This window comes from Calidris pugnax, unplaced genomic scaffold (assembly GCF_001431845.1).
Source record: "Calidris pugnax isolate Ruff unplaced genomic scaffold, ASM143184v1 scaffold183, whole genome shotgun sequence".
Lineage (NCBI taxonomy): Eukaryota > Metazoa > Chordata > Aves > Charadriiformes > Scolopacidae > Calidris > Calidris pugnax.
In genome coordinates this window covers 740,111-762,508 of record NW_015090930.1, presented here as the reverse complement: position 1 = coordinate 762,508, position 22,398 = coordinate 740,111, and the positions used below count along the sequence as shown (strand labels likewise).

At 39.9% G+C, this 22,398-nt stretch overlaps 1 protein-coding gene and 1 long non-coding RNA gene across 4 annotated transcripts in view; both read right to left on the bottom strand.

The window, feature by feature from the left end:
* The window catches only part of SYNE2 (spectrin repeat containing, nuclear envelope 2), a 154,161-nt gene extending 142,390 nt beyond the window's left edge, over positions 1 to 11,771 (bottom strand). For all 3 annotated transcript variants that reach the window (XM_014951607.1, XM_014951609.1, XM_014951608.1), the window contains exons 1-14: positions 11,669 to 11,771; positions 10,800 to 10,956; positions 10,270 to 10,366; positions 9,923 to 10,110; positions 9,584 to 9,748; positions 8,092 to 8,265; positions 6,250 to 6,408; positions 5,807 to 5,980; positions 4,329 to 4,463; positions 4,030 to 4,185; positions 2,660 to 2,871; positions 1,930 to 2,005; positions 707 to 825; positions 1 to 124 (exon numbers count right to left, since the gene is read on the bottom strand). In XM_014951607.1, the coding sequence (XP_014807093.1) occupies positions 1 to 124; positions 707 to 825; positions 1,930 to 2,005; positions 2,660 to 2,871; positions 4,030 to 4,185; positions 4,329 to 4,463; positions 5,807 to 5,980; positions 6,250 to 6,408; positions 8,092 to 8,265; positions 9,584 to 9,748; positions 9,923 to 10,110; positions 10,270 to 10,366; positions 10,800 to 10,956; positions 11,669 to 11,712 (1,980 nt within the window). In that variant the 5' untranslated portion in view covers positions 11,713 to 11,771. The remainder of the gene's footprint in view (positions 125 to 706; positions 826 to 1,929; positions 2,006 to 2,659; positions 2,872 to 4,029; positions 4,186 to 4,328; positions 4,464 to 5,806; positions 5,981 to 6,249; positions 6,409 to 8,091; positions 8,266 to 9,583; positions 9,749 to 9,922; positions 10,111 to 10,269; positions 10,367 to 10,799; positions 10,957 to 11,668) is intronic.
* A 5,055-nt stretch (positions 11,772 to 16,826) lies between these two features.
* On the bottom strand, positions 16,827 to 20,104 carry LOC106893552. The gene is made up of 4 exons (XR_001413103.1): positions 20,026 to 20,104; positions 19,833 to 19,925; positions 18,681 to 18,862; positions 16,827 to 17,017 (listed from the first exon to the last, which is right to left on the bottom strand). It is a non-coding gene; the product is annotated as an uncharacterized LOC106893552 (long non-coding RNA).
* Positions 20,105 to 22,398: the final 2,294 nt, after the last annotated feature.

Below are 22,398 nucleotides of genomic sequence, written 5' to 3'. Positions count from 1 at the left end.
CTGTAGTTCAAGCAGCTTATTCTGAAGGCATGAAGTGCCTTTTATTTCATCAGTAAAGCCAGATGCTACTTTATCTCTGCTGATTTGTAAAAGTTCCTCCAGGTTATTTCCTTGCGTATTATAGCTGAAGAAAGACACGATCACTTTCAGAGAGAGTATTACTTTGAATTCAGTGGAACGTGACAGGAGTTGGGACTTGCTGACCAACAGATTAGCACAGACTAATGCAAGTGCATAGTTTTACTTAAGTCCCAAATGAATGGGCATAAATAAGCAGCATATTAAAGAGCTGAGAAATTGTTCACCTGGCTAATTTTCAAGTACAAATACCTGCTTGCATTCTCTAAATTCAGTTTTATGAAAGTAAAGAAATCACTTCTTTAAAAACATAATACTTTTTTTAAATTTTGCAGTACTTGAAGTTATTAGTAAAGAAGATACAGATTCTTCTGGCCCAAGAAAACCGCAGAAGAAAAAATTTTATGGCTTTAAGTGTTCTTGCTAGAAAATCCTAATGTTCCAAGCATATAGCTACTATGCCACTTCCTTATCCATCACAGACCCACAGTAAGTAAACTGCAGCAGAACAAGAACAGAGTTCTGCACAGAAAAATTGCACCCTATGTTTGATGCATTCAACTAATTTACGAGTGTCTAACATTGTATCCTCTCTTAACATACACACATTTCATCCTTTAAAAGTTACCTCTCTAATAAAGCTGGTATGGGCAAATCACTGCCTTCCTCAAATTTCTTTGCACAGCTTTCTCCGTTGTGATGTTTCACATCTGGTTCCAAAACTACATCTGCAGCAGGTCTTGAGGTCTAAGTAAAGATGAAAAAAAAAAAAAAAGGCAACTATGACCTCTGCATCATGCTGTCAATACATAGTGAATTCTAACAGACACCTGTGAACTCCTGAAAGAAGGAATTGCTTCACATGTCCCACAGGCCATGAGATTTCAAAGGAGAGGAGATTTCATTCATGAAACAAAAGAGCAATATTTTTTTTTTTAACACTAGCAGCCAGGTAATTTATTCCTTCCACAGATGCTAGGTCTTTGGCTAGCACAAGCTACTTGTGCAAATTTTTGCTGCAGCTCCATGGACACCCTTGAGCAACCAACGAGGCACTGCATTCTGTAGCTTTTGTCAGGCTGCTTATACTAGATGCTTTCACACGTCTCTCACCCTTGATTCCAGGATACACTTGACTCCTCTGATACTTGCTCTGAGGCTGGTTGGAGTTAGTTATACACTTCATACTTTGATTATCCATGAGAACAGATTCCATCATTTTATCAGGCACATTAGAAGCCTTACAAGACATCTGCTTTCACAAGACCCAATTTCTACATATCTTCAAACTTCATGCAAATGCAATGGGGTCCTTCCTATAAGGTGCCTGATGAGCTGTTTGCAGCATTGCTTGCATGAATGTTTATCATAAAGGAGGCACCTTCTGCAGCATCCAAATGCTGAGTGCAGCATCTTCTCTCTCACAAATTATTTCTAAGAAGATATACGTGTTCTGCTTTTCTTTATATTTTTCTAAAGCAAATGCCTCCAACTCTTCACTATTTTTCCTCTGTGTTCTCTGAAACTTGTTCAAATTACTTAAAGACTATGGGGTATTTGCACCTGAACACAGCTTCACACATGACTCTTCCAGCTGAAACCCATCCTTTAGCAAAATGTAACACAGGGTTGGAGACTCACATCTCCTTGGGATGCTTGGTGCTGTACCTTGCATTTTACTTTTTACTATTTACTTAGTCTACATTCCCAGGCACAATGAGTGTTTGATGTCTGACCAGAAACCTGAGGTCCCACCACAATAAGAATAGTAACAGAAATAATCATGTTTTTCTTTTGCCAATGATGTCCCCTAGACAGAGCACGCTTTTCTAGTAAGTATGGACTTCTTACCTCCTGTACCATAAAGACATCAATTTGTTGAGAAGAACTGGGCTTTTCTCCATTCTCAGAAGCAACAATGGAGTTCCTATGGGAGAAAAGAAATTTCAGTTTAAGAACAAAATGTGAAATAAATACAAGGGGAAAAAAAGAAATCATAGAATGGTTAGAGTTGGAAGGGACCTTAAAGATCGAGTTCCAACCCCCCGCCACCTCCCACTAGATCAAGCTGCTCAAAGCCCCATCCAGCCTGGCCTTGAACCCCTCCAGGGATGGGGCAGCCACAGCTTCTCTGGGCAACCTCTTCCAGTGCCTCACCACCCTCACAGCAAAGAATTCCTTTCTGGTACCTAATCTAAATCTCCCCTCTTCCAATTTAAAACTGTTACCCCTTGTCCTGTCACTACAATACCTGACAAAGAGTCCCTCCCCAGCTCTCCTGTCCTTCCTGAAGAGCCTGTATCCCTCCATTCCAACACTCCAGTCCTAGGAGCCACCCACCATGTCTAATGATCAATTAATGACATCCTGGCTAATGATCAAAAACAGTGCAGCTCTGTTGAAGGGTAATCAAGCATTGTACTTGCTAGTTTATGAAACTTAATACTAAATATTTAAATGTACATTTGTCCATAGTAATGTACGCAGTAATGTAGTTGGTAGCACATATACAGTATCACAAAATCTATGCATATATCTGATTTCTATGAAGCTACAACGCATCATGCACTCAGTCACTCACTCTTTCTTAGATGATTGTCCTTTTCCAGCACGAGACAGCAGGGCCGTGTAAGTATCTTCCACATTTTGTTTAAGCTTTTCTAGCTTTTGTTCACAGTCTGTAGTCAGTGTCTGTATGCCTGGGACACTCTCTTCTGATAGTCTTCCCAATAGTTTAAGGTCTTCTAATGACTTGTTAAGTTCCCTCAGGCTGCCTTCTTGTGAAAAAAAGGCCTAAACAAAGGAAAACAATATAATAAACTCATGTTTAGTCGTAAGAATGTGCAATTATTCTCATACATTTTTTTCTGTTTCCACTGCCTTCTCGGATGCGCTTACTTAAATTGTAAGCTTGCAAACCAGGAGAGAAAAATTTATTTTCCCTCAATTCTTTTCCAAATAGAGCCAGGAAAGAAATAAGGATTTTTGGCAACAAGTGCCCTAGCTACATTCACAAGACTATACTGACTCTTGCTTGATTTCAAAATTCATTACGTTACTACCCTTTTAGCTACTTTTTTCCAAAGTCCTTTTCAGTGACATCAGATATATATGTCCAATTGACTACAGAAAAAAGTAGAACTAGAAAATTTATTTAAACTATTCCCTACCAATAATTATACTTTCAAGGGTGAAATCAAGATCTACTAAAAATCTAGCAAAAATAGGAGCAGAAGGGATGCACCTGAGAATGTTTATATCTCTTTACTCTTGCATATGTAATATTTGCTGAACATATGCATGAGAAGCAAAGACTAAAACTCCACTGAATTCAGTGAAGAGCAGAATTTCACCAGGAGAGCAATTTCCTACCCTTATAAGTGGTAAACTCTCCATATCACTGCATCTCAAAGAGGAGGAAGAAGAAAAATACTAGAAGCAAAGAAGTATAAAAAGCACTGCTTATGGAATACGTAAGATTCACCGTGACTCATCCTGGAATGTCTTGCTTTAACTCTGTGGTTTATACACAGCACAAACACAGAGATAAAGTGTGTCTGTTGCACTATGAGAAGATACTCTCAACTGAAGGCACCTAACACCAGCTGTGCAACTGTAACAAATCAAGGGAGTCAGAGAGCACATAATCAGTTCCTATTTTAACAACTGCACACATAAATCTGTTCCAATGCTTCAAGGCTGTCTTTAAAAAAAGGAAAAAAGATATCATCCACAAAACAAGAAGGTATAAGTCTGCAAGAAGGCTAATATCTGCAGTCAAAAAAGGTGAAGAAATAATTTGGGTGGCCTTTTTGTTCCGTGTTTACATGACACCAAGCCCAAGGACCCAGCTCCACAAACACAAGCTGCAAGTGTACCTAAAAAGGAACAAGGACAGACAAGTCATTCACAAAGAGAGGTAGGTGAGCAGAAAAGAAGTGTGGCAGGTACCTCATGTTCTTTGATGAGTCCTTTGGTTTTATCCATACTTAGGAGTTTCTTCTCTTTGCCTAATTGCTTATTGATTTTTTTTAAAGTTGCGTTAAAATTCTTTTTTTCCCTTTCTATTATAAGCTGGACACAGGATATAATTTCATTATGAACTGCCTGTAAAATTCAAAACACATTATCCCTGTGAGATGGTAACACGAAGAAAATAAAAACCCCAGAACATATTGTGACAAAAAATTTGGTTTTTTTAAAGGCCTAATGAGAACAGACAGTGGCTTCTCTTTCCTATATCATCTTACCTCCCATCTTTTACGAACATCTGTACTCTTTTCTTCAACTACCAGCTTTTCATGATCAGATGAAATATTTTTCAATTGTTCAGCTGCTTTCAAAAATTTGTCAAGAACTTCATTGTCCAGAGTATTAAAAGCTTCCTGCAAGAAAAGTATCCCATGAAAAATAAATAGAACTGAATGCAGCTTATTTACCTAACAAAATTACATCAGTAGCATACAAAAACCATGGATAAAGCATGTATATGTTGCATGTATGGGCTGCGATGGTCCTTGTATGGGTGTGTATGAAGACATTCTCCACCCTTGCATACCTGCTCAAAGGTTGCAGACGACACCTGTGTATGCTTCTTGGAGAAAAGCAGATTTTGTCCTTTTAACTCCTCTTTTATGGGCAAATTTGGTACCAAGGAAGAAAGATTAAGGTCCCTGAACTTTGCATCCTTTCTAGGGAATATACATGGCCACGTCCCACACTTGTCAGAGGGCGAGTGAGATGTCTGTACCAATGTTCTGGGACTCTATGAGATGGCCTGGAGTGAGGCTCTGTGCTTGGCACAAGGCCACCCAGGACTTGCTGTGCAAGATGAGGCAACACAGATTTTGGGCACTTCAATTTTTGATACCTCACTAACAACTCCTTTAAGAGCTCTAGTGAAGTTCCTAATGATGGAAAAGGGGAAACATTTTTAAAAGGAAAAAAGCACGACCTGGTGAACCACAGGCTGGTAACTCTCACCTCTTGTGCCTGCAGAGATCATGGAGCAGATTCTCCTGGAAACTATGCTAAGGCACATGGAAAATACAGAGACCTTACAGCGGCCTGCCAGTACTTAGGTTAGCTATTAGGAAGAAATTCTTTACTGTAAGGCTGGCAAGACACTGGAACAGGTTGCCCAGGGAAGTTCTGGCTGCCCCATCCCTGGAGGGGTTCAAGGCCAGGCTGGATGGGGCTTTGAGCAACCTGGTCTGGTGGGAGGTGTCCCTGCCCGTGGCAGGGGGGTTGGAACTTGACGATCTTTAAGGTCCCTTCCAACCCAAACCCTTCTACAATTCTATGATGCAGATTTTGAGATTAGGCACTTTCTTTTCCAGTTAGCCCCCGGGACAAGGAGGCGATTCAGCATTTATAATCACACTTTAAAAACCTGTCCAAGAATTCAGGCATGTGATTCTTGATGGGAATCTTAATTATTAATCAGGCAAACAAAACGGGTGTAGTTCTGAACAAGATGAGTTCTGATGGGATGATGGAGTAATTTAAGTTAAGACAGGGCACTGAATTTCAATCTACATTTCTTCATTCAAACTATCTGCTGAGTTAATATATGCTAACAGTGCTTAATCAAAAAACTGAGAAAACCAGTAATAGCTACCAAAGAAATAAAATTCTGATATTTTTCTCACTATGATCCCTTAGTCTTTTAGATAAGAAATACCACTAAGAAACACTCAAATTCAGCTGGCTTAGAAAACAAACCCACCTTGTATCTTGTAATACATTCTTCAGGACTTAATTTTTGACTGACGAGTTGCATAGCCTTTGAAATGGAGGCCTCAAGTTCTTTCTGGGATTCTTCAAAATTGAGCAAAGCTTCCCTCTCTGAGGGTCTCTTCTCAGATTTGGACAAGATGTTGTTCACGTCACCCATGACAGCCTTGGAAGAAAAAGACTTTTTTCAAAACATGCCTGAATATCAATACTTACATAAAGCTATTGCTTCATAACATTAGTCAAGTTGTTTGAGTTGAGATATTCATCTTTGAAATGTTCTAGTTTCTCCCCCAGCAGGAGTCTGGGAGACTGATTCCAATAGTATAAACCCTTTTAATTTTACATGAATGAAAAAGAGTCTTCCTAAGCACATAATGCTAAAATTAGAGATGTCTGTGTGTATAAAGTACAATAACAATAAAGGAGGAGTACCTCTATTTTGTCTCTGGCTTCTTTAATTCGTGCCTGCAGCCCAGTGGTGTAAGAATGCTGTTGGGACATCTGACTTGAAACATTTTGCGTCAGGGATTGCAATATCTCTTCTGCTGCCACAACTTGTTCTTGGCATGAGGTTCCCCTTGCAGCCAAGCCCTGGTTGAATGAAAAGCATTAGAAGCTTCTACAGTATTTAAGTCTTTTTGTTTAAAGGAACTGAATGAAAAAGCAAGCCTTGATTGTGGATAGTCAATATTTGGTCTAGGAAAAATCTTACATTGCAATTATGGCCAGCGTATTGCACTGCACAATCTCTGTGTAGAGAGAAAGAAGTCTGCTGCCATCCACAGGGGATTCTGTTTGCTGTAACAGCCTTTCTGTCAGTGTGATACCTCCCGTGTCTTTGCCTGAGAGCCAATTAGAAGTATTTTTTAAACATGCTCTCCCATCCACACAGCTTTCCAAATGAATGTACAAACCACACATTTGGATATGCATCGTCTGATCATGAAGTCATCCAAAAGTAAGCACATATATCAAGGCTCAGATTTTCTTGTGGTATTCAGTACTAAAAGGCAGGAAGCATCTGGGTATTTTGCATGCAAAAGTAGTGTACCATATTTAAATATTTATCATGAAATGTCATTATTAGAGCTGTTTTGATCTATGAATTTTCAACAAGTTCTCCTGTTTGAAGTTGTCAATTAGCATTCTTCTAATGATAATCCGTGCTTTATTCTGGATCTCAAACTATTGTACTGCAGGTAATAAGCAACCTGATCTCTTCTGCTCACAGAGAGGTACAATACCAGTTGCGTTTCTGGAGGCTCTATTTCAGGATCTCTTTTGTTACTTTGTTGTTTTTAACAAAGTAGTATCACGCTGAAAAAGGAGGCTTATTTTATAAACATAGGCCCAAAATTACAAAAAGATTATTAGATTCTTCTCAAAGGCTCACTCTCCTAACTCTATCAACTAAACACAGTGCAAGAAGGCACAACAAACCAAAAGTAAACTAACAATAATTTTAGTTCACAGTTACTATAGGTGGATTTAATGTACCAAAGATCTCTGTTTAATTTTAGCCCCTAGACAGAAGAGCTCCAATCAAACCTCCTTCTGGTGGTCACCTTCCTATCATCAGATTATACAGGCCCTGCTGCAGAAATAGCAAAAGGCAACGTAGGACAGTGATTCAGCTTCTCCAGTGCAAAGCTTGCCATCTTTGTTCAGTCTCACCTTCACTGGCAGGTGAAAAAAAATTAAGTTATACATACATATTTCCACCTGCCATCTGCTAGGGTGAGGAAACAATAACCTCTGGCAGTGAGACATGGGGAACAACAGAGACTAGTGGAAGTAACAAAAAATTCATCAGTGCTCATTGTGGATGTTTAGAGCAACTGCCTATAAGCTGAGACGCACAAGTTACCCAGAATGCTGCTGGAAATACTTCAAGTATTCATTTTTGACAGGTAAACCTTGAATATAGCCAAGTTGTCCCAAACCTCCCCCCTGCACTGCAGGGTAGATGACAGAACATATGACCACGAGAAATTCTCAACTTGGCACCTCGCAAAGACAAGCACTTCATTGGCACTTGCTTGTCACCTGGACACACTGATGTTGGGAGAAAAATGTATAGCTCATTTGGGAGCGATCCTGGCAAATAACATCAAAACAGTAGCCTTGCCTTCAATTTTTACCGGTGCTATAGCACAAAATCCACATTCATTTCTGCTTTATTGATGACGGCTCATTTTACCCTAGCCACTAAAATGTGCTGAAAGATAAGAATTTGATTAACAAGTGTTTTAAGCAGTGTAGTTCCATTTTCACCTGCAAATGTTCCTCCACTTCAGGTTGCACAGGCCTCTCCTGACCGATCTTGCCAAGCAGGCATCCAATCTCTGCTGCCCAGCTCTCCACCCCTCCAAGGAGCTCTTCAATTTTCTCCAGGCTCCCCGGAAGCTCCATGTTTTTTTCAGCAGCATCTGTGCTCTCTTCACCAAGCTATAAAGGAAGAGCAGGGTGAGATGTTCATACCCATCATCAGTTCACGTGTCTCTCTGCTATCCTCCTGCAACACAGTCACCACTTAGGTTACTTTCCAGCTTTTTGGACCCAATGGGGAACGAAGGAGAGAAAAATGCCAAACATATCAGTAAATACATCATGCAAGACAGTTCTTCAACCATGAGAGCAGGTGGGACAGCACAACCTGGGCCCATATGGCCCACCCCCTCCTCTATAAGCAAGCAGCCACAGCCACACTACTATGGAGAAGAACTCCTGGGCTGCAGCATCCCTCCAGCTATGCCAGGGAATCATCCAACAGAACGATAGCTGGTGTTGGTCAAATCCAAACCAGGGAGTGTGCTAAGAGTTTAGAAGTACTGGCAGTCACAGGCGAGCACTCAAGCATTTGCCCTTGCCTTTTTACACATAAAACCAAATATAATAAACATTATAGCCATAACGTCCTAAGCAATGCCAGAAAAATAACTCCTGGTGTACTTCAGCCCTTGTAAGGATGGAAGAGGCCTCTTTATTTCTTCTTTCTGAATTTCTTCTTTCCTAAAAGCAACTCTTACTACAGGTTTTTCTAGGAAACTCCAGATTTCCGTCACTCTTGGGACCATGTTTCCTCTGATGATCTTGCATTCTCATTAACGTCATCTCCTACAAAAGTGTTGTGATTTTTTGCCACCATTTTTTGTCACAGCAGGACCTTCAATAAATGTCAATGAAAGGCTCAACTAGGAAAATTAATAATATTCCCAATTCCTGATATTCTAATATTCCCAAGCAGAGCAAAAGTGTCACTTTTGTGAAAGCATTCCAGGAAATGTAATATATGTAACATTAAGCAGGTTGAATAGGAATTCACATCAGACTAAAAACCTGTCAAGTGAGCTGGTGTAAAGTCACACAATGCTAGAAATATCTATGCAGCAATAATTAGTGTCTACTAGCTGAGGCAGAGATTATACAATTTAGCAGAGGCTCACAAGCTCTTAACAAATCGACTACTTCCATCTCTAGAACTGAATGAAGAGCTTTATCCTGCAATAAGATTTCCTTTTATAAGTGGTTTTAAAATTTCCATTGAAAAAACGGAATATTTTCCATTGAGTCATAAAGAACATTTAACTGAGTCACAAAGACTTAAGAATGGAATGCCTTTGTGTATTCTCCACTCCTGTTTTAAAACAGGCAATTCCGAGTTGCCTAAAAGATTTATTAACCTCTGATTAGCAATTTGATAAATCTCAAAAATATGATTTTGAAGGCTGCATAGCAAAAGTGTCATATGAAACTAGGAACTTACAAAATGTGTCCGCTTGATGAACTTAGCCCATCTCCTGTTCAGTTTCTTCATCTCTTTGGCAATATTTGATCCAACTTGCTCTTTGCTGACTTCGATGAGATAGTTTCCGGCTTCATTTAAGGTACCATGTACTGAATTCCACTTTGCCAGGATCTCAGCAGGGATCTAGACAGAGGCACTGAAATCATTTAAAGCAGAACCCTGCCAAAAGTTTATTTCCAAAATGGGGAACAGAAAAAACCAGCAACGGCAACAACCACTGCCATGCATAATGCTTTTCTTCCAGGAGGCTTCCAAGTACCCCTGTCCGTCACTACAAAGAGAAATCCAACCACATACCTCTTTGGGATGCTCATTTCGTTTTTCTTCCAGCCACGTCTTTAGTAAGTGGATGTTTTCTGTATAACTACTCCAGGAAGACAGGACTTTCTGTAGGATGGTATTTACATTGGAAATGTAGTGTCTGCACATTGAAATCTTTGACTCCGCTGCCTTTAAAAGTTTGCTAATTTCTTGAGGATCTCCAGCTAGGACATGAGATAGGGAATATCATTACCCATTTGAAAACAGAGAAGTTAATTACATGGAAGCACTATTTTAAACAAAACACAGTGGGAACTAAATCTAGTGACAACACAGCAGTTCAAAATAGAGGTCTTCACATCAGTTTATGTGCACGAACTTACCTAAGTCAGGATTGCTTATGTTTTTGTTTTTCAAATCTTCACAGATGCGAGTAGCAGCTTCTAGTACTGTTTCAAGTCTCTTTTCTTCAATGAAATTCTGCCCAAAGTGAAAAGTAATTGGCATGGGTAACACTAACCCACATAAAACTAGGTAGGAAATGCAACTATCCCACAGAGGTTTGACTTAGGGAACGGCTGCCACTGCTGGCCCAATAAATAGTCTAGAAGGAGAGAAGTCTTCCCAATAAAGAATAAAAATGGGCAGAGAGAAAATTGCAAAGAGTCACAGCTCACTCTATTTCTCCAAACTGAAGAAAGAAATCTCATTCAGAGGAAAACAGCAAGACATGGAGAAAGGTTCTACAGAAGTCTACCTGTCCTTCTTTGCATAAATCCCAGATCTCACAAGCCTACCATGCTTCTACCAACTACCACAGTATTTTCAGATGAGGACAGACACAAGGTTGAATCAAAGAGAGGTGGGGAAGAATAATTATTATCAGGGTGTGATACGTGTATTTTAAACTTACATTCCAATTTTCCAGCAGTGATTCCACAGATTCTTTTGTCCCATATTTCATGTCCCAGATATTTAGCTTGAACATCACCTCATTGGCAATAGCTGAGCACAGTCCATAGTGGTATTCGAGAAAGGTGTTGGAGTTTGTGAAACAAATATTACTAAATCTGCAAACAGTGAAACGTTCCAAATGTTGACTCAAAATCATTGGATAGAGAAAGCATTAATGTATTAGGTTTTAAGCCTAAAAACTCAGAATTACATATATGTAAACATTATTTTGTTATGAGAGGAATAAAATTTTAAGGTAGCAATGGGGGAGTTTTGGGGGCTTTTTTTTTTTTAAGTAGCAACAATTTTGAGTCAATATCTACTGCTCAATTTATGAAAAGAAATTAAATGCCCAGAAAAGGGGTGTCTGCCGTCTATATGTCACTCAGGTTACACACACAGATTCACAGGGCATTTTTGAAAATATCCTTCAACAGCTATATGGGCCTGCACAACCTGTAGATCTCAGTGATTTTAAAAGGTGGAAATTAAAAAAAATCAGAGAGAGAATCCCCACCTCCAGAGAAATTTTTACATTCAAAATATTCATGTTTCCTACATCTAGTGGGTGTTTCCTATCCACACCAGCAACCGGCATCCGAAAATGTCCTGTTAATGAGCTCCACTTTGTACACATAATTAGACATTAATTGAACCAATGAGTGAACCTGCTTGCTCTGCTTGACAGTCAATCTGTGCTTAGGTGGAAAATGCTCTTTTTCTGCAAGGCACAGATAAATTACATGCTTTGTTCTGAATAGCAGAGCAAGTCCGTATCAGAGCTAGAATACAACATAGTCAAAGTAGAGGGAATTTGAGGATCACAACCTTCTTTTCATTTCCTCTAACTTTTCAGGCAAGACTAGCGGCATATTCTTCTCATCTTCATTCTTAAATGATTGAAGGGTGTCCAAGTGAGAATCAAAACAATCCATCAGGCCCTGGGAAGAATAAGACATAGTAAGCCATTCATTTTAATTCTAGAGTATTTCACCTGGGAGTCTGCAAGTCACCTGCCATTACAGTGAGAGCTATTAAGAACTAGTCAGCACAAGGCAATCTTCCAGTGTCTTTATTCATTGAAGTGCAATGAAAGTATTTACTTTACTATCTAAAGTGCATATTTAGTGCACTGATTTCTCTTATTGTTGTGCATCTGATTAAATATAAGGAACATGAAAGTACACTACCCGTGCTAACAGTTTTTTCTGCACTTTCACTATCATCTTTAGGACCAAAAAGTGTCATTGTAACAGTTTCAGGATATTAAGTTGTTCTTTGCTATATGTTAGCAAAGACTGACAGCAAAAACTGTTGAATATCAACATATTGTGTCACACTTGCTTAATGCTTAATTTAACTGTTCAATAAACTTCCATCTAACACCATGCCGATGGCATATCGCATTAAGCTTCTGATGGCAGGTATCATGATTGGGGAATATTTTATGGGGAAGTGTCTCAGCACCAAATTCCCAATGTAAAAATAAACCATAAAATGCATTACACAGAATATAAGCATATTCATGAGTGGCATATAAAGAAATATGCCAGAAGTTCATTTCTATGTAATAAAACCTGCCACAAAGCGTGTTATTGGAAATAGCTAAATCCCTCAGCCCTACAGCCCTCAACCCCAAATAGTGCACAGATTTTAAACATTTGATTTTGTAACCTTAATACTATTCCAGTCAGACAGTTATGAGCATTGCTGGGTAAATTCCTAGATCTTAAGCGAAAGTAAAATTTCCATTATAAGGCACCACCTTGGCAACAAGATCCCTACATGAGACAAGACATACTAAAAGGACTTATATACTTAAGGACATAAAAGGACACATACTAAAAGGAGGAAGGAGGTGAAAAAGAATTCTCAGCAGAATGTCTTTCCATCAGGATAAAAGGACTTGACGGAAGTTAACTGTCTTGGCTTTCTTCTTCTTAAGGAACTTAATGATTTTATCTACATATTCAATGGTAAAAAAAGAGAACCCTAATCCAACAACGTTTCTCTCTGTCTCATTCTTAGAAATACTTTCATTACTTTGGCTGAACAACAAAAGTAAAAATTTGTAATGCTAAAGTCTGGCAAAGTTGTTATCAGTTAAAAAGCTGTCTTAGACTGGAAATTGACCAGCAACAGTACAAAAAAAGTGGTGTTATCAAGCCATGCACAAGAACATCAATTTCCCACTCTTTCAAATTCACTTTAAGGGCATGTCACAAAAACATCCAGCTTCCCCCTTGCTCATAAAAAAAAACAAGTACAGCATTAAGATGTCAACGAGACATCAACACATCCACTCTTTTTAATGTTTTCAAACTCAAGAGACCATTTAAGCTATTATCACTGTAAAGATTTCAAGATCAGAATAAATAACTTGTATGATTCTGAGGTATCAAAATACCTCCCATTGCTTTAAATGGGATTACAAAGTGATTCAGCAAATACTTAACTTTAAACACACAAACTGCGTGAACTCACTGGAATGTAACCCCGAGCCCAAGTGCTTTTCTGAATAGGTATGTATTAAGCATAGATTTGAAGATAAGGATGCAATTACCCTGTGTACTTAACAAACAAACAAGTTGCAAGAACCACATAAAAAAGAATACCACAATTTACTCATTCAGATAGTACTGAAATTTGATCTCATCCCATTGAAGTCAGAAACCTTCTTTATATACTCAAGCAGTTATTTAATTAAACTCATCATTGTTCAAAGGTATTCTCAGAAGAGCTTTTCATCTTCAAAAGATAAACATATCCATATCACTTCCCAAAATATCAAATAGAAATTCCATAACAAGTGCTTTGCTAGGTCAGACTGAAGCAGAATGTTCCTTTATGATCAGCATACCTTAAATACTACAATTATTTCTTGGAAGACAAACATTGCTTTAAATGAGTCCTGCAAATCAGGCAAATCTTCGGCCTGCAGATGTTCTACCTCCTGAAGCCAGGTCTCAATTCCATCCAGAGGAGAGGGCAACATCTGGTCCAGCTTTGCTTTCCATTCATCAATCTTAAAAAGGAAAACAAGTGATTAAATTTCTCACTCTTATTTTCTTCCCCGTCTTCAAGATATTGATATATGCTCCATAAGCCAATGCTCTAGACATCCCCCCCAAAAAAAACCCATCACCATTTAGAACAGGAGCTCCCAGTGAAGTCAGCTCCAAATCAGCTATGTTTACCTGAGCCCCAGATTTGCTCCCCAGCCTGTAATCTCTGTAACACTACAGAGAATTTGGAAATTACCATCCTTGGCTGGTGACCATCTCAAGGCCCAGCAACGGGGAAATTTATAGTAAATTAGATGCAAAATAGAGGGGGAACAACAATGTTCTGGACAGCTTTTCATCATGGAGCCAACAGGGTAACATCTCTTCCATAAAGAGCAATTACTAACCAGCAAGGCCCAACACATCCCACTTGGGGCGGAGGGAGAAGATGACACAGTCAACCTCGTTGCAAAGCACTGACCAACCAGATCTCACTGTGTCACTATCCGTGCCATGGGAAAGAATATATTAACACACTTTTCCCAGCTGCATCATTATCTGAGCCATAATTACATCCCAAAAGAATCTTTTAAACATAAATAGGCCAAAACCTTTGATCAGAAGAGTGTTCAAAGATAATCAGATGCAGGTTATTTTTCACAGATGCCTCAGTGTCCTGAGGCTCAGGAGGCAGAAGGGCAACGCACAGTCACTTTCTGCCTCCTCTCGGGCACCGTTCACCACCTCCCCACTTTTCCTTCTGCACGTTCCTGGGCTGGACTTAGGCTTCTTCATCAAACACAACCTTGGTGGTAACAAAGTGAGCTAGAAACGCCTCTGACCTGAGACATTAGTTTATCCCACTCTTCTCTCATCTGCTGTTGGCTTTCGCTCGGCTCAGCTTCACTTCTTTTTGATAACAACACAGGCAGAAAGGGTTTTTTTTCTTGGTTAAACGCTTCCATAAATGACATCATTTCCTAGGGATAAAAAGGAAGAGTAATTCATAGAAGACAACTTTAGATGGGAGCTCACGGAGCCAAGTTCTGCCTTTGAACACATTGGTATGACTTCCATTAACTTCAAAGGGTGTGATGCACGGAAAGGCAAGATAGCAGGGAAGAGGCATACTTGTCTCCAGGCAGTATTTGGCCCTGAAATTATAGGTGCCACTCACTAGCAAAATCTGTATTTAATAAAAAGTCAGTGCGGTCAGGACATGGTTCTTCCTTCCCACTAAGAGAAAGGGAAAATTCCCCCCTCTCAGTCCCCCGTGGGAGATTTTATTACAAAGTCTGGGTAGAATATAAACCAAAGAAAATTTTACTTCATGTATCTCTTTCCTAACAGAAAAAAATGTATCATATCCTTCCCTCAACCATTTGAGGGCATTTATCAAATTCGTTATATTTCCAACGCTTCTTTAAAAGTTTGTTTAACATTTCAGTTTAGGTAATGAAGATGAAAAGCTGTGTTGCTGGGAGTATTTTTAATATTTCTTTTTGTATGAGTGGTTAAACATGGAATGCAACTTACTTTGTACTTCTTGTAATATGGTTCGTTCTCTGTGTCAATCAGCAGCTTTGCTAACTTCTTCTCCTGTGCAGCCAACCAGCTCATGGTCTCCTTTAATTTTTCCTGGTAATTAGAGCAGAAAATTTCATTCTTTGATTTTGCAAGCGTTGTTTGTAATCTACATTGTGCCATAAAGCAACACACATTGAGCACACAATAAACACTATTGAAAAACAAATAATAACTCCTGGGACTCTAATGAATTTTGGGTCAGGCACTATTACAGAACAAGGCCAAAGTTTTAAACCTGGCACCTGGATATGTGAAGACATCTTAAAAGTAGAGCCACATTGCGCAGCTATTGAAAGGAGATGATCAGTATGGAGAAATGTGAATAATAATTAGTATATAGACTGTCATAGGAGAATATAGAGAACAGAAAACTTGGTTTTCCAACCAGTGTGATCTGCAAGTGACAACTTCCACCTGCTTTACATGTCAGCTATTAAATGCAAAGCTGGTTGATCTGCACATCTGCAAGTCTGTCTGCCTCTACCCCAATATTTACATAGAGACTTCAGAGCACGCACGAAGACAACCAGGCTTGAAAATGTCTTCTGTAATAGTTAAATGAAAAAACAAGGCAACTCGCACAGCAGTTCCACCTCTGTCATCAAAAATGTATCACATTGAGTCTTGACCACCACACAGGAGCATCGTAAGGTTCAAGCCAATTCAGCCCTGTCAGTAGCTGAATCGAAGGATCAAACCACGATCTACTACCTGTTACTGAGCCAGGTACTGGGCAAAGAAAGCACTGATACTCTTGGCATCCATGATGCATGTTCATTCAAAAATGCCTCGGTGATAAATCACGTGACATACCTGCATGTCTTCTTCAGACTCAGGCATATTCCTGGAGTATTGCAAAAACTGAGCCACGTAAGTCATGATTGATTTTTCATCTGGATTCATAATGTCAACATCTACAAGAACCAATACAGCATTTACATAATTACACAGCCCTCTAGGCCCGATCACATAATTAGACGCTATACTGCAGCTATTAAAACACATTACCATAAAGATGTTTATTTTGCAGCAACTCAGTTAACATACCATTGACAGAAATTAATATGTAATGAACATTTTTTCCTTGGGAATGTTTTAATATTCCATGATGAGCTAGTGAACAAGTTTCTCCCATGAACAGGAAAGTTTCATACCCCTTCTTCTGCATACCATTCCTGCATTTGCTACCAATTCACAAATCCAACAAATCTTAAGTACGGTTGCTATTATAAAATAAAGAACCTCAGGTTTGAGCATTACAGTAAAGACCAATGTTCCACTTCAAACTTAAGCATAGCCTTATCTTTTCCTGTATTACAAGTCAACACATGATTATATTAATTACACTCCTGATAACAAAGCAAAACAAATAAATGCAGATCATTTACCTTCAGGTTCAAGAAGCCGTGGAATATTCAGCTCCAGTTCTGCAATTCTGAAAGCCTCTTTCAGGTTTTCTTTATTGCTTCTAGATTTTGCCTTCTCCAAATCAACCAGACCTGGTCGTAAGGTTTTGATGATGGCTAAAAAAGGCAGCCCGCTTCGCCAGCTTGACTTGAAATCAGTCACATTGATAGAGCCATGCCTATCCCAAAAATGATTAGAAACAAGTGTCATAGCCTGTTTCCTCAGACGTCCTAAGTCCAAGTTTCAAAATTTAGAAATAAAAGATAAATTCAGTAAAATGGGGTATGAACCAAATCTAAGGAGTTATAGAGAACCTTGCCACTGAATTTCTGGAGAAGCTGAGTCAGACAATACAGCCAGTACTTTCGCTACAATTTTATATATATTTTTACTATTTTTGCAAAATGACTCAGTGTTTTTATCTTGTGTTACATTCTGAAGATAGATCCTTGCTGATCCCATATCCTTTCTGAATGTCAACTTTGTGCTCAATATCTGTGGATTCTCTGGGGTGGAAAAACAACAAGCAAAGCATCGAAGAGCATGCAAGTATTTGACTGCAAGGGCACTGAGTATTGGAATCACCTCTGCCATTTTAGAAAATCCAGACCTTAAAAGAGATACATTGTTACAAGAAAGATATATTCTTTTTCTCTTATTTAGCTTCATGTCTTTAAAACACCTTCTATTGAGGTGTCCAGCTCTGCGAGCCGCAGGGAATTCTGGGACAACTTTCTAGAAATGGCTCATGTATTACGAGTATGTTTCGACTTGGAAAAGATGGGATTTCAGGTGATCAAATTTAGTTACACAACAATGGGCCAGGACTTAAAAGATTTGTTCTTTTACCAAAAACTATAGGATTCACTGATAACAAAACCATTCAAGGTAACCACAGTTCAGAAAGGATGCTACAGAACAGAGATTTAGCTGAGGAAGAAAAGCAAGCAAAAGAAATAGGAAGATTTAATGGACATAGAGCTGATTTTTACACACCAATCAATCTTGTCCCGATAAAACACAGCTAAAAGAGAAACTTCAATGCTTGAAAACATTCTCCCAGCAGAAAGTGTCTGACGTGCTGATAAAAGCCTTTATCTCCCACTAACAACATGGAATATTAGTAGGGTGTTATTAGAACATAAAGCAACTAAAAAGCTGGAGAGAAAGGGTTGACATAACTGCAAAAACGTATTTGAAACATCTTAGAGTGAAGCAGTAGCCCTTGAAGAAAATGTAAAGCCTGCCCCTTGCAAGGAATACTGGTATGTGTTCTAGATTGTGTGCTGGGAATAATCCCACTCAAATCAACACAGCTATCTGTACACCAAGCATAAGCAAACTTCTTGTTAGAATTTGGGGGACTTGGACCTCTTATGTTCCCCAGGGTCCTTCTTGGGGAATATGCAGTGTTTTGACAGAAAAACATGAGACGTGGGAATCCTAGAAATCCTACATTTTCTATTTAAAAGAAAGTATTAATTATTGAAACTTTGTTAACCAGTGCAAACCACAAGGATTAAAACTAGTAAATCATGTAAACATTCCACTAGGCTTATCACACAGAAGCCCATAAAAGGGAATAGCCAAACAACTCACTCTACATTGTGGTAGTTTATTAGTAGGATTAGCTTCATTTTATTATATTTAAAGGGCTCACGTCAAAACGATTGATGCTAAAAGTACTAGTAACATCGGAAATCTAAAGGATTTTCTGCTAAGCTGTCACTATGTAATGTTAAAGGAAAAAAAAAAGAGAGAGGGGAAAATATCACCACATTTAGAGGAAAACCATAAATGCATCGTCTAACATGCAATTTTAAGTCTTGGATGGAACTTACAGTGAACACTGTTCTTTTGCCCACAACAAAAGAGCCTTTGTAGCAGATAGCTTCCACCGTTCCTTAATTTTAGCACTTTTTTTAGCTGATCGGCTTGCCTTTGGAGAGGAGTCAACAGCACTTGAACAATCAAGTGAAGGCTAATTGTAAGTACAAGCAAGTGTCCTGGCAAGTTCTTCAATCTGTCAGAGATGATGGGAGACTTAATCAAGCTTCAGTGAAAAATTACCAAGACATCGATGGCAGAAAACTACAGAGAATTAGAAAGTACTCAGTGACAGCTGTAACTGTAGTTCCCTGCCCCCAAAGATCAGATCAGGGGTTTTTTTTGTCTGTTAAATCTGAACTATTTCATCCTGAATTCACATCTTTAGGTGACTTTTTTTTTTTTTTCAACAGGAAATATTCACCCAAAGACTTCCATGCTATATTGTGGGTCCCAGCACTGGCGTCAAGGGACCTGCTCACTCAATGCACTTTTCTACTCCTCCTACCAGTGAAAGCAGCTCGTGGCAGCTGCATTTTCTGCTGTCAACAGTGTTGTGTATTAGGCATGCCCAGAGTTTGCCTGCTCACTCAGGATGCAGGAAAACCTACTTGGTAGACCTGAGAGATCTATATTTGTTTAGAGAAGCTTGGTTTAGGTGAAAAGATAAACCATCACTACCACAGCCTTCATGTTATGCAGGCACCTGGTACAGAAAAAGATTATATCAAGAATTACACACTGTGAACACAGCCAACAGTGAAGACAGGGGGCTGCCCTTGACAGAGATGAATGTGAACCACTTTGCACTATTTGCTCTATTTGGTGCTTAATCATTACAGGCCTTAGAGAGACAGACAAAGTTTAGCTTCTTTTTTAACTGGTTACTTAAAAAAAAAATAAAATCATCTCAGTATCCTTCCTTCCTACCATTTGCAGCTCAATTCGGTTCATCAGGCTGTGATGCCATCCTTGCATTGGTGAAGCAGCTCAGAGACGCAGGCAAGACGCACCGGTGCGTCTCCTCCCTGAGCTATCACTTCAACTTGTCAGAAAATAACCTTATGCTTTGTACAAATTCATCTCATTTGGCAACCATGCAAGTCAACACATTTTTTTTTGCTTTTCCCTCTACTAAAACTCTGTTACATCGCTGAAATACTTACATGAAAATGAAATATAATTGTCCAAATTAGGCCAAGCACAATGGAAGGTTTTCCTTCAATAATGTCAGCAACATGAATATTTATGAGCTTGAGCTAGAGGAAAGAAAAAAGAAAAAAAAGGATCATTGTTAACAAAGAAAGTGTTCCACCAGCTAAACTGGCTTTAGTTGTGAATTTTGAAGTTAACACTCACTGATCTGCTCTTTAAAAATGTCAAAGCATTTTCTATGTTGCTTCTGCACTGGAAGGTATTGAAACCTTTTTCTCGTGGCTGAGAAGCAAAAAAAAAAAAAAAAAAAAAAAACAGGTTACATCCTTAGTTGTAAAAATTAGTTTCATTTTATATTTTGATAAGGGAAATCCTGCAAAGATTCACATATTACTTTGGACCAACTGATTTCAGTGTGTTTCAGTATTAGTGGTGTAAGAATAAGTTACTTGCAAATAGCTCTGTGACTCCAGAGGGATCACACATACACTTACAATTAAGCATGTCTAGAAATCTTTGCTGGATTATGACGAAGGATTTAGGTAATATTTTTGTTACTCTTGCCTTACCAGATGTTGACCTGAAAGCTCTTCCAACAGATCCAAAAGAATATGTCCTTGCTGTATGTCTGTATACAGGTCTGAGATAACAGAAGGAGGTGTACGCTGCAAAATAAATTTCAATGCTTTTGTCATTTTGAACTCAACACAGAACACTACAAATTACTCTGTTGTTAAAAAAATATTTGGCACCCTTTATTTTTTCAATGAGCTGAAATATAAATCCTGCATCAGATCAGCCATATCCTGCTTCTTCTAAGCCATTATTATGCCTGGCTCTTACTGCCCCTTGCCCTGCCTCTAAGTTTTACAAGGGTTGTTTTAAGCCTCATTTTCAACTATAGATATTTTTCAAGGAGGTATGCTGGCAAAAAACCCACAAACTTTGAAAAAGAGAAAGTTTAGAGAAGCCTGGTATTATTAACCCCCTCCCCCTGTCAAAGCCCTGTCAATCAACCCCACAATCTCTTGTGCAAGAACCCCTTTCCCCCTTTGAGAGAGGTGCCTCCCATTTACTGTTTACAAGCCCGGTGCTGTATAGGCAAATCCATTGTCAAAGAACTCAAAGTTATGCTGGTGACACCAGCCACAGAGCCACGTATTAATTGATTGTATCCATCTGTTCCTCCCACCATCATTGCACGCAACTGGAAGGAGTGATGAAAAAATAACCTGTGCCCCAGACTCCCTCACCAGCCCTCCCAGCTTCCTGAAGTCTCTTTTTGTGGATCTTGGGCTGCGAGTCACAGATTCCTCCGTGCATACATGGAAAACCAATAACGGATAATAGTCTGAAGGACATACTAAGCCAGGAAGTTTCCTGGTAATGTCCTCAACCTGGGCTCCAGGAAGACAGCAGACTTCACTCTGGGGAGGGCCCATGTGGCATACTGGTCCCTCCGTCCTCCTTAGGAAGGAGTCAGCAACAACTATAACCTTTGTTTTCTCCTTGTGGTTGTGGTGGTGATCCAGGGTGTACTCTTTTTTGACTGAGGAGGCATTTGTAATGAAGACTGCTCATTATCTACATCCTCACTCAACTGGCCTTCCTCAACTAGTACCTCATATCTGTTCTTCAGAGGTACAGGACGGAGCGAGGTGGGCAAGTGGGGAGTTCTGTTGCTGCTCCAGCCATGAACGTGCCTCCACTCATTCTTATCATTTAGGCCTTTACCTTTAGCCTGGCTGGGGCTGGATACAGGGGCTCCTCGTCCCTGGCTGCTTCCCTTCCTAGCCCACCTCAACCTTTCAGCTTCCCCTCTCAGCTCTGCCACCATGGTGAGCAGATCATTCACCTGCTCACATCTCACACAGCAGGTCTCACAGCTGCCTCTCATTACCAGTAAAAGGTCCTGGCACTCCCTGCAGCCTGTGACCTGGACAACCCTATGCTTCCATGGGAGCTCTGTCTGCATTCCTGCACATCCATTCCGCTTGAGGATGAGAGCATGACCTTCCTCGGGGTGGAGACCATGGCTAAGCCCTTTCCAAGGGGGTGATGCCAGCAGCAGGATTCACCTGTCGAGCTGACAGAGCTTCACTTGTTCCCTACGCACCTTTTCCCTGGGCCTCGTGGTGGGTGCTCCCAGGTGGCACCCTAGGTTATGCCCACCCACTGCTTGCTTGCTCATTGCCCAGCAACTAGTCCTGAAGACTAGTAACCAGCTCTTGAAAAGCTCCTTTTATGGAGGGAGGAGGGTTGGAGTGGTCCTGGCCCATTTACCCCTCGTTTAAATCTGCTGCCGGGGGTGCTGGCCCCGCCCAGGCCCCTCAGCAGCCCGCCCACCAGCCACCGGCTCCCGGCACACACCAGCCGCTCTGCCCGGCTTCCAAAAACCCTCAAAAAGACCTCCTTGCCGACCTTTTTTGCCATGATTTCTTCCCCCAGTGCGGTCTTGGCTGCTCAGAAGGCTGGTCTCCTCAGCGAATGACCATTAGCGCGTTTATGCCTCATTTAAATCTGCCTCCGGGGGTGCAGGGCCCGCCCAGGCCACCTCAGCAGCCTGCCAGCCACCAG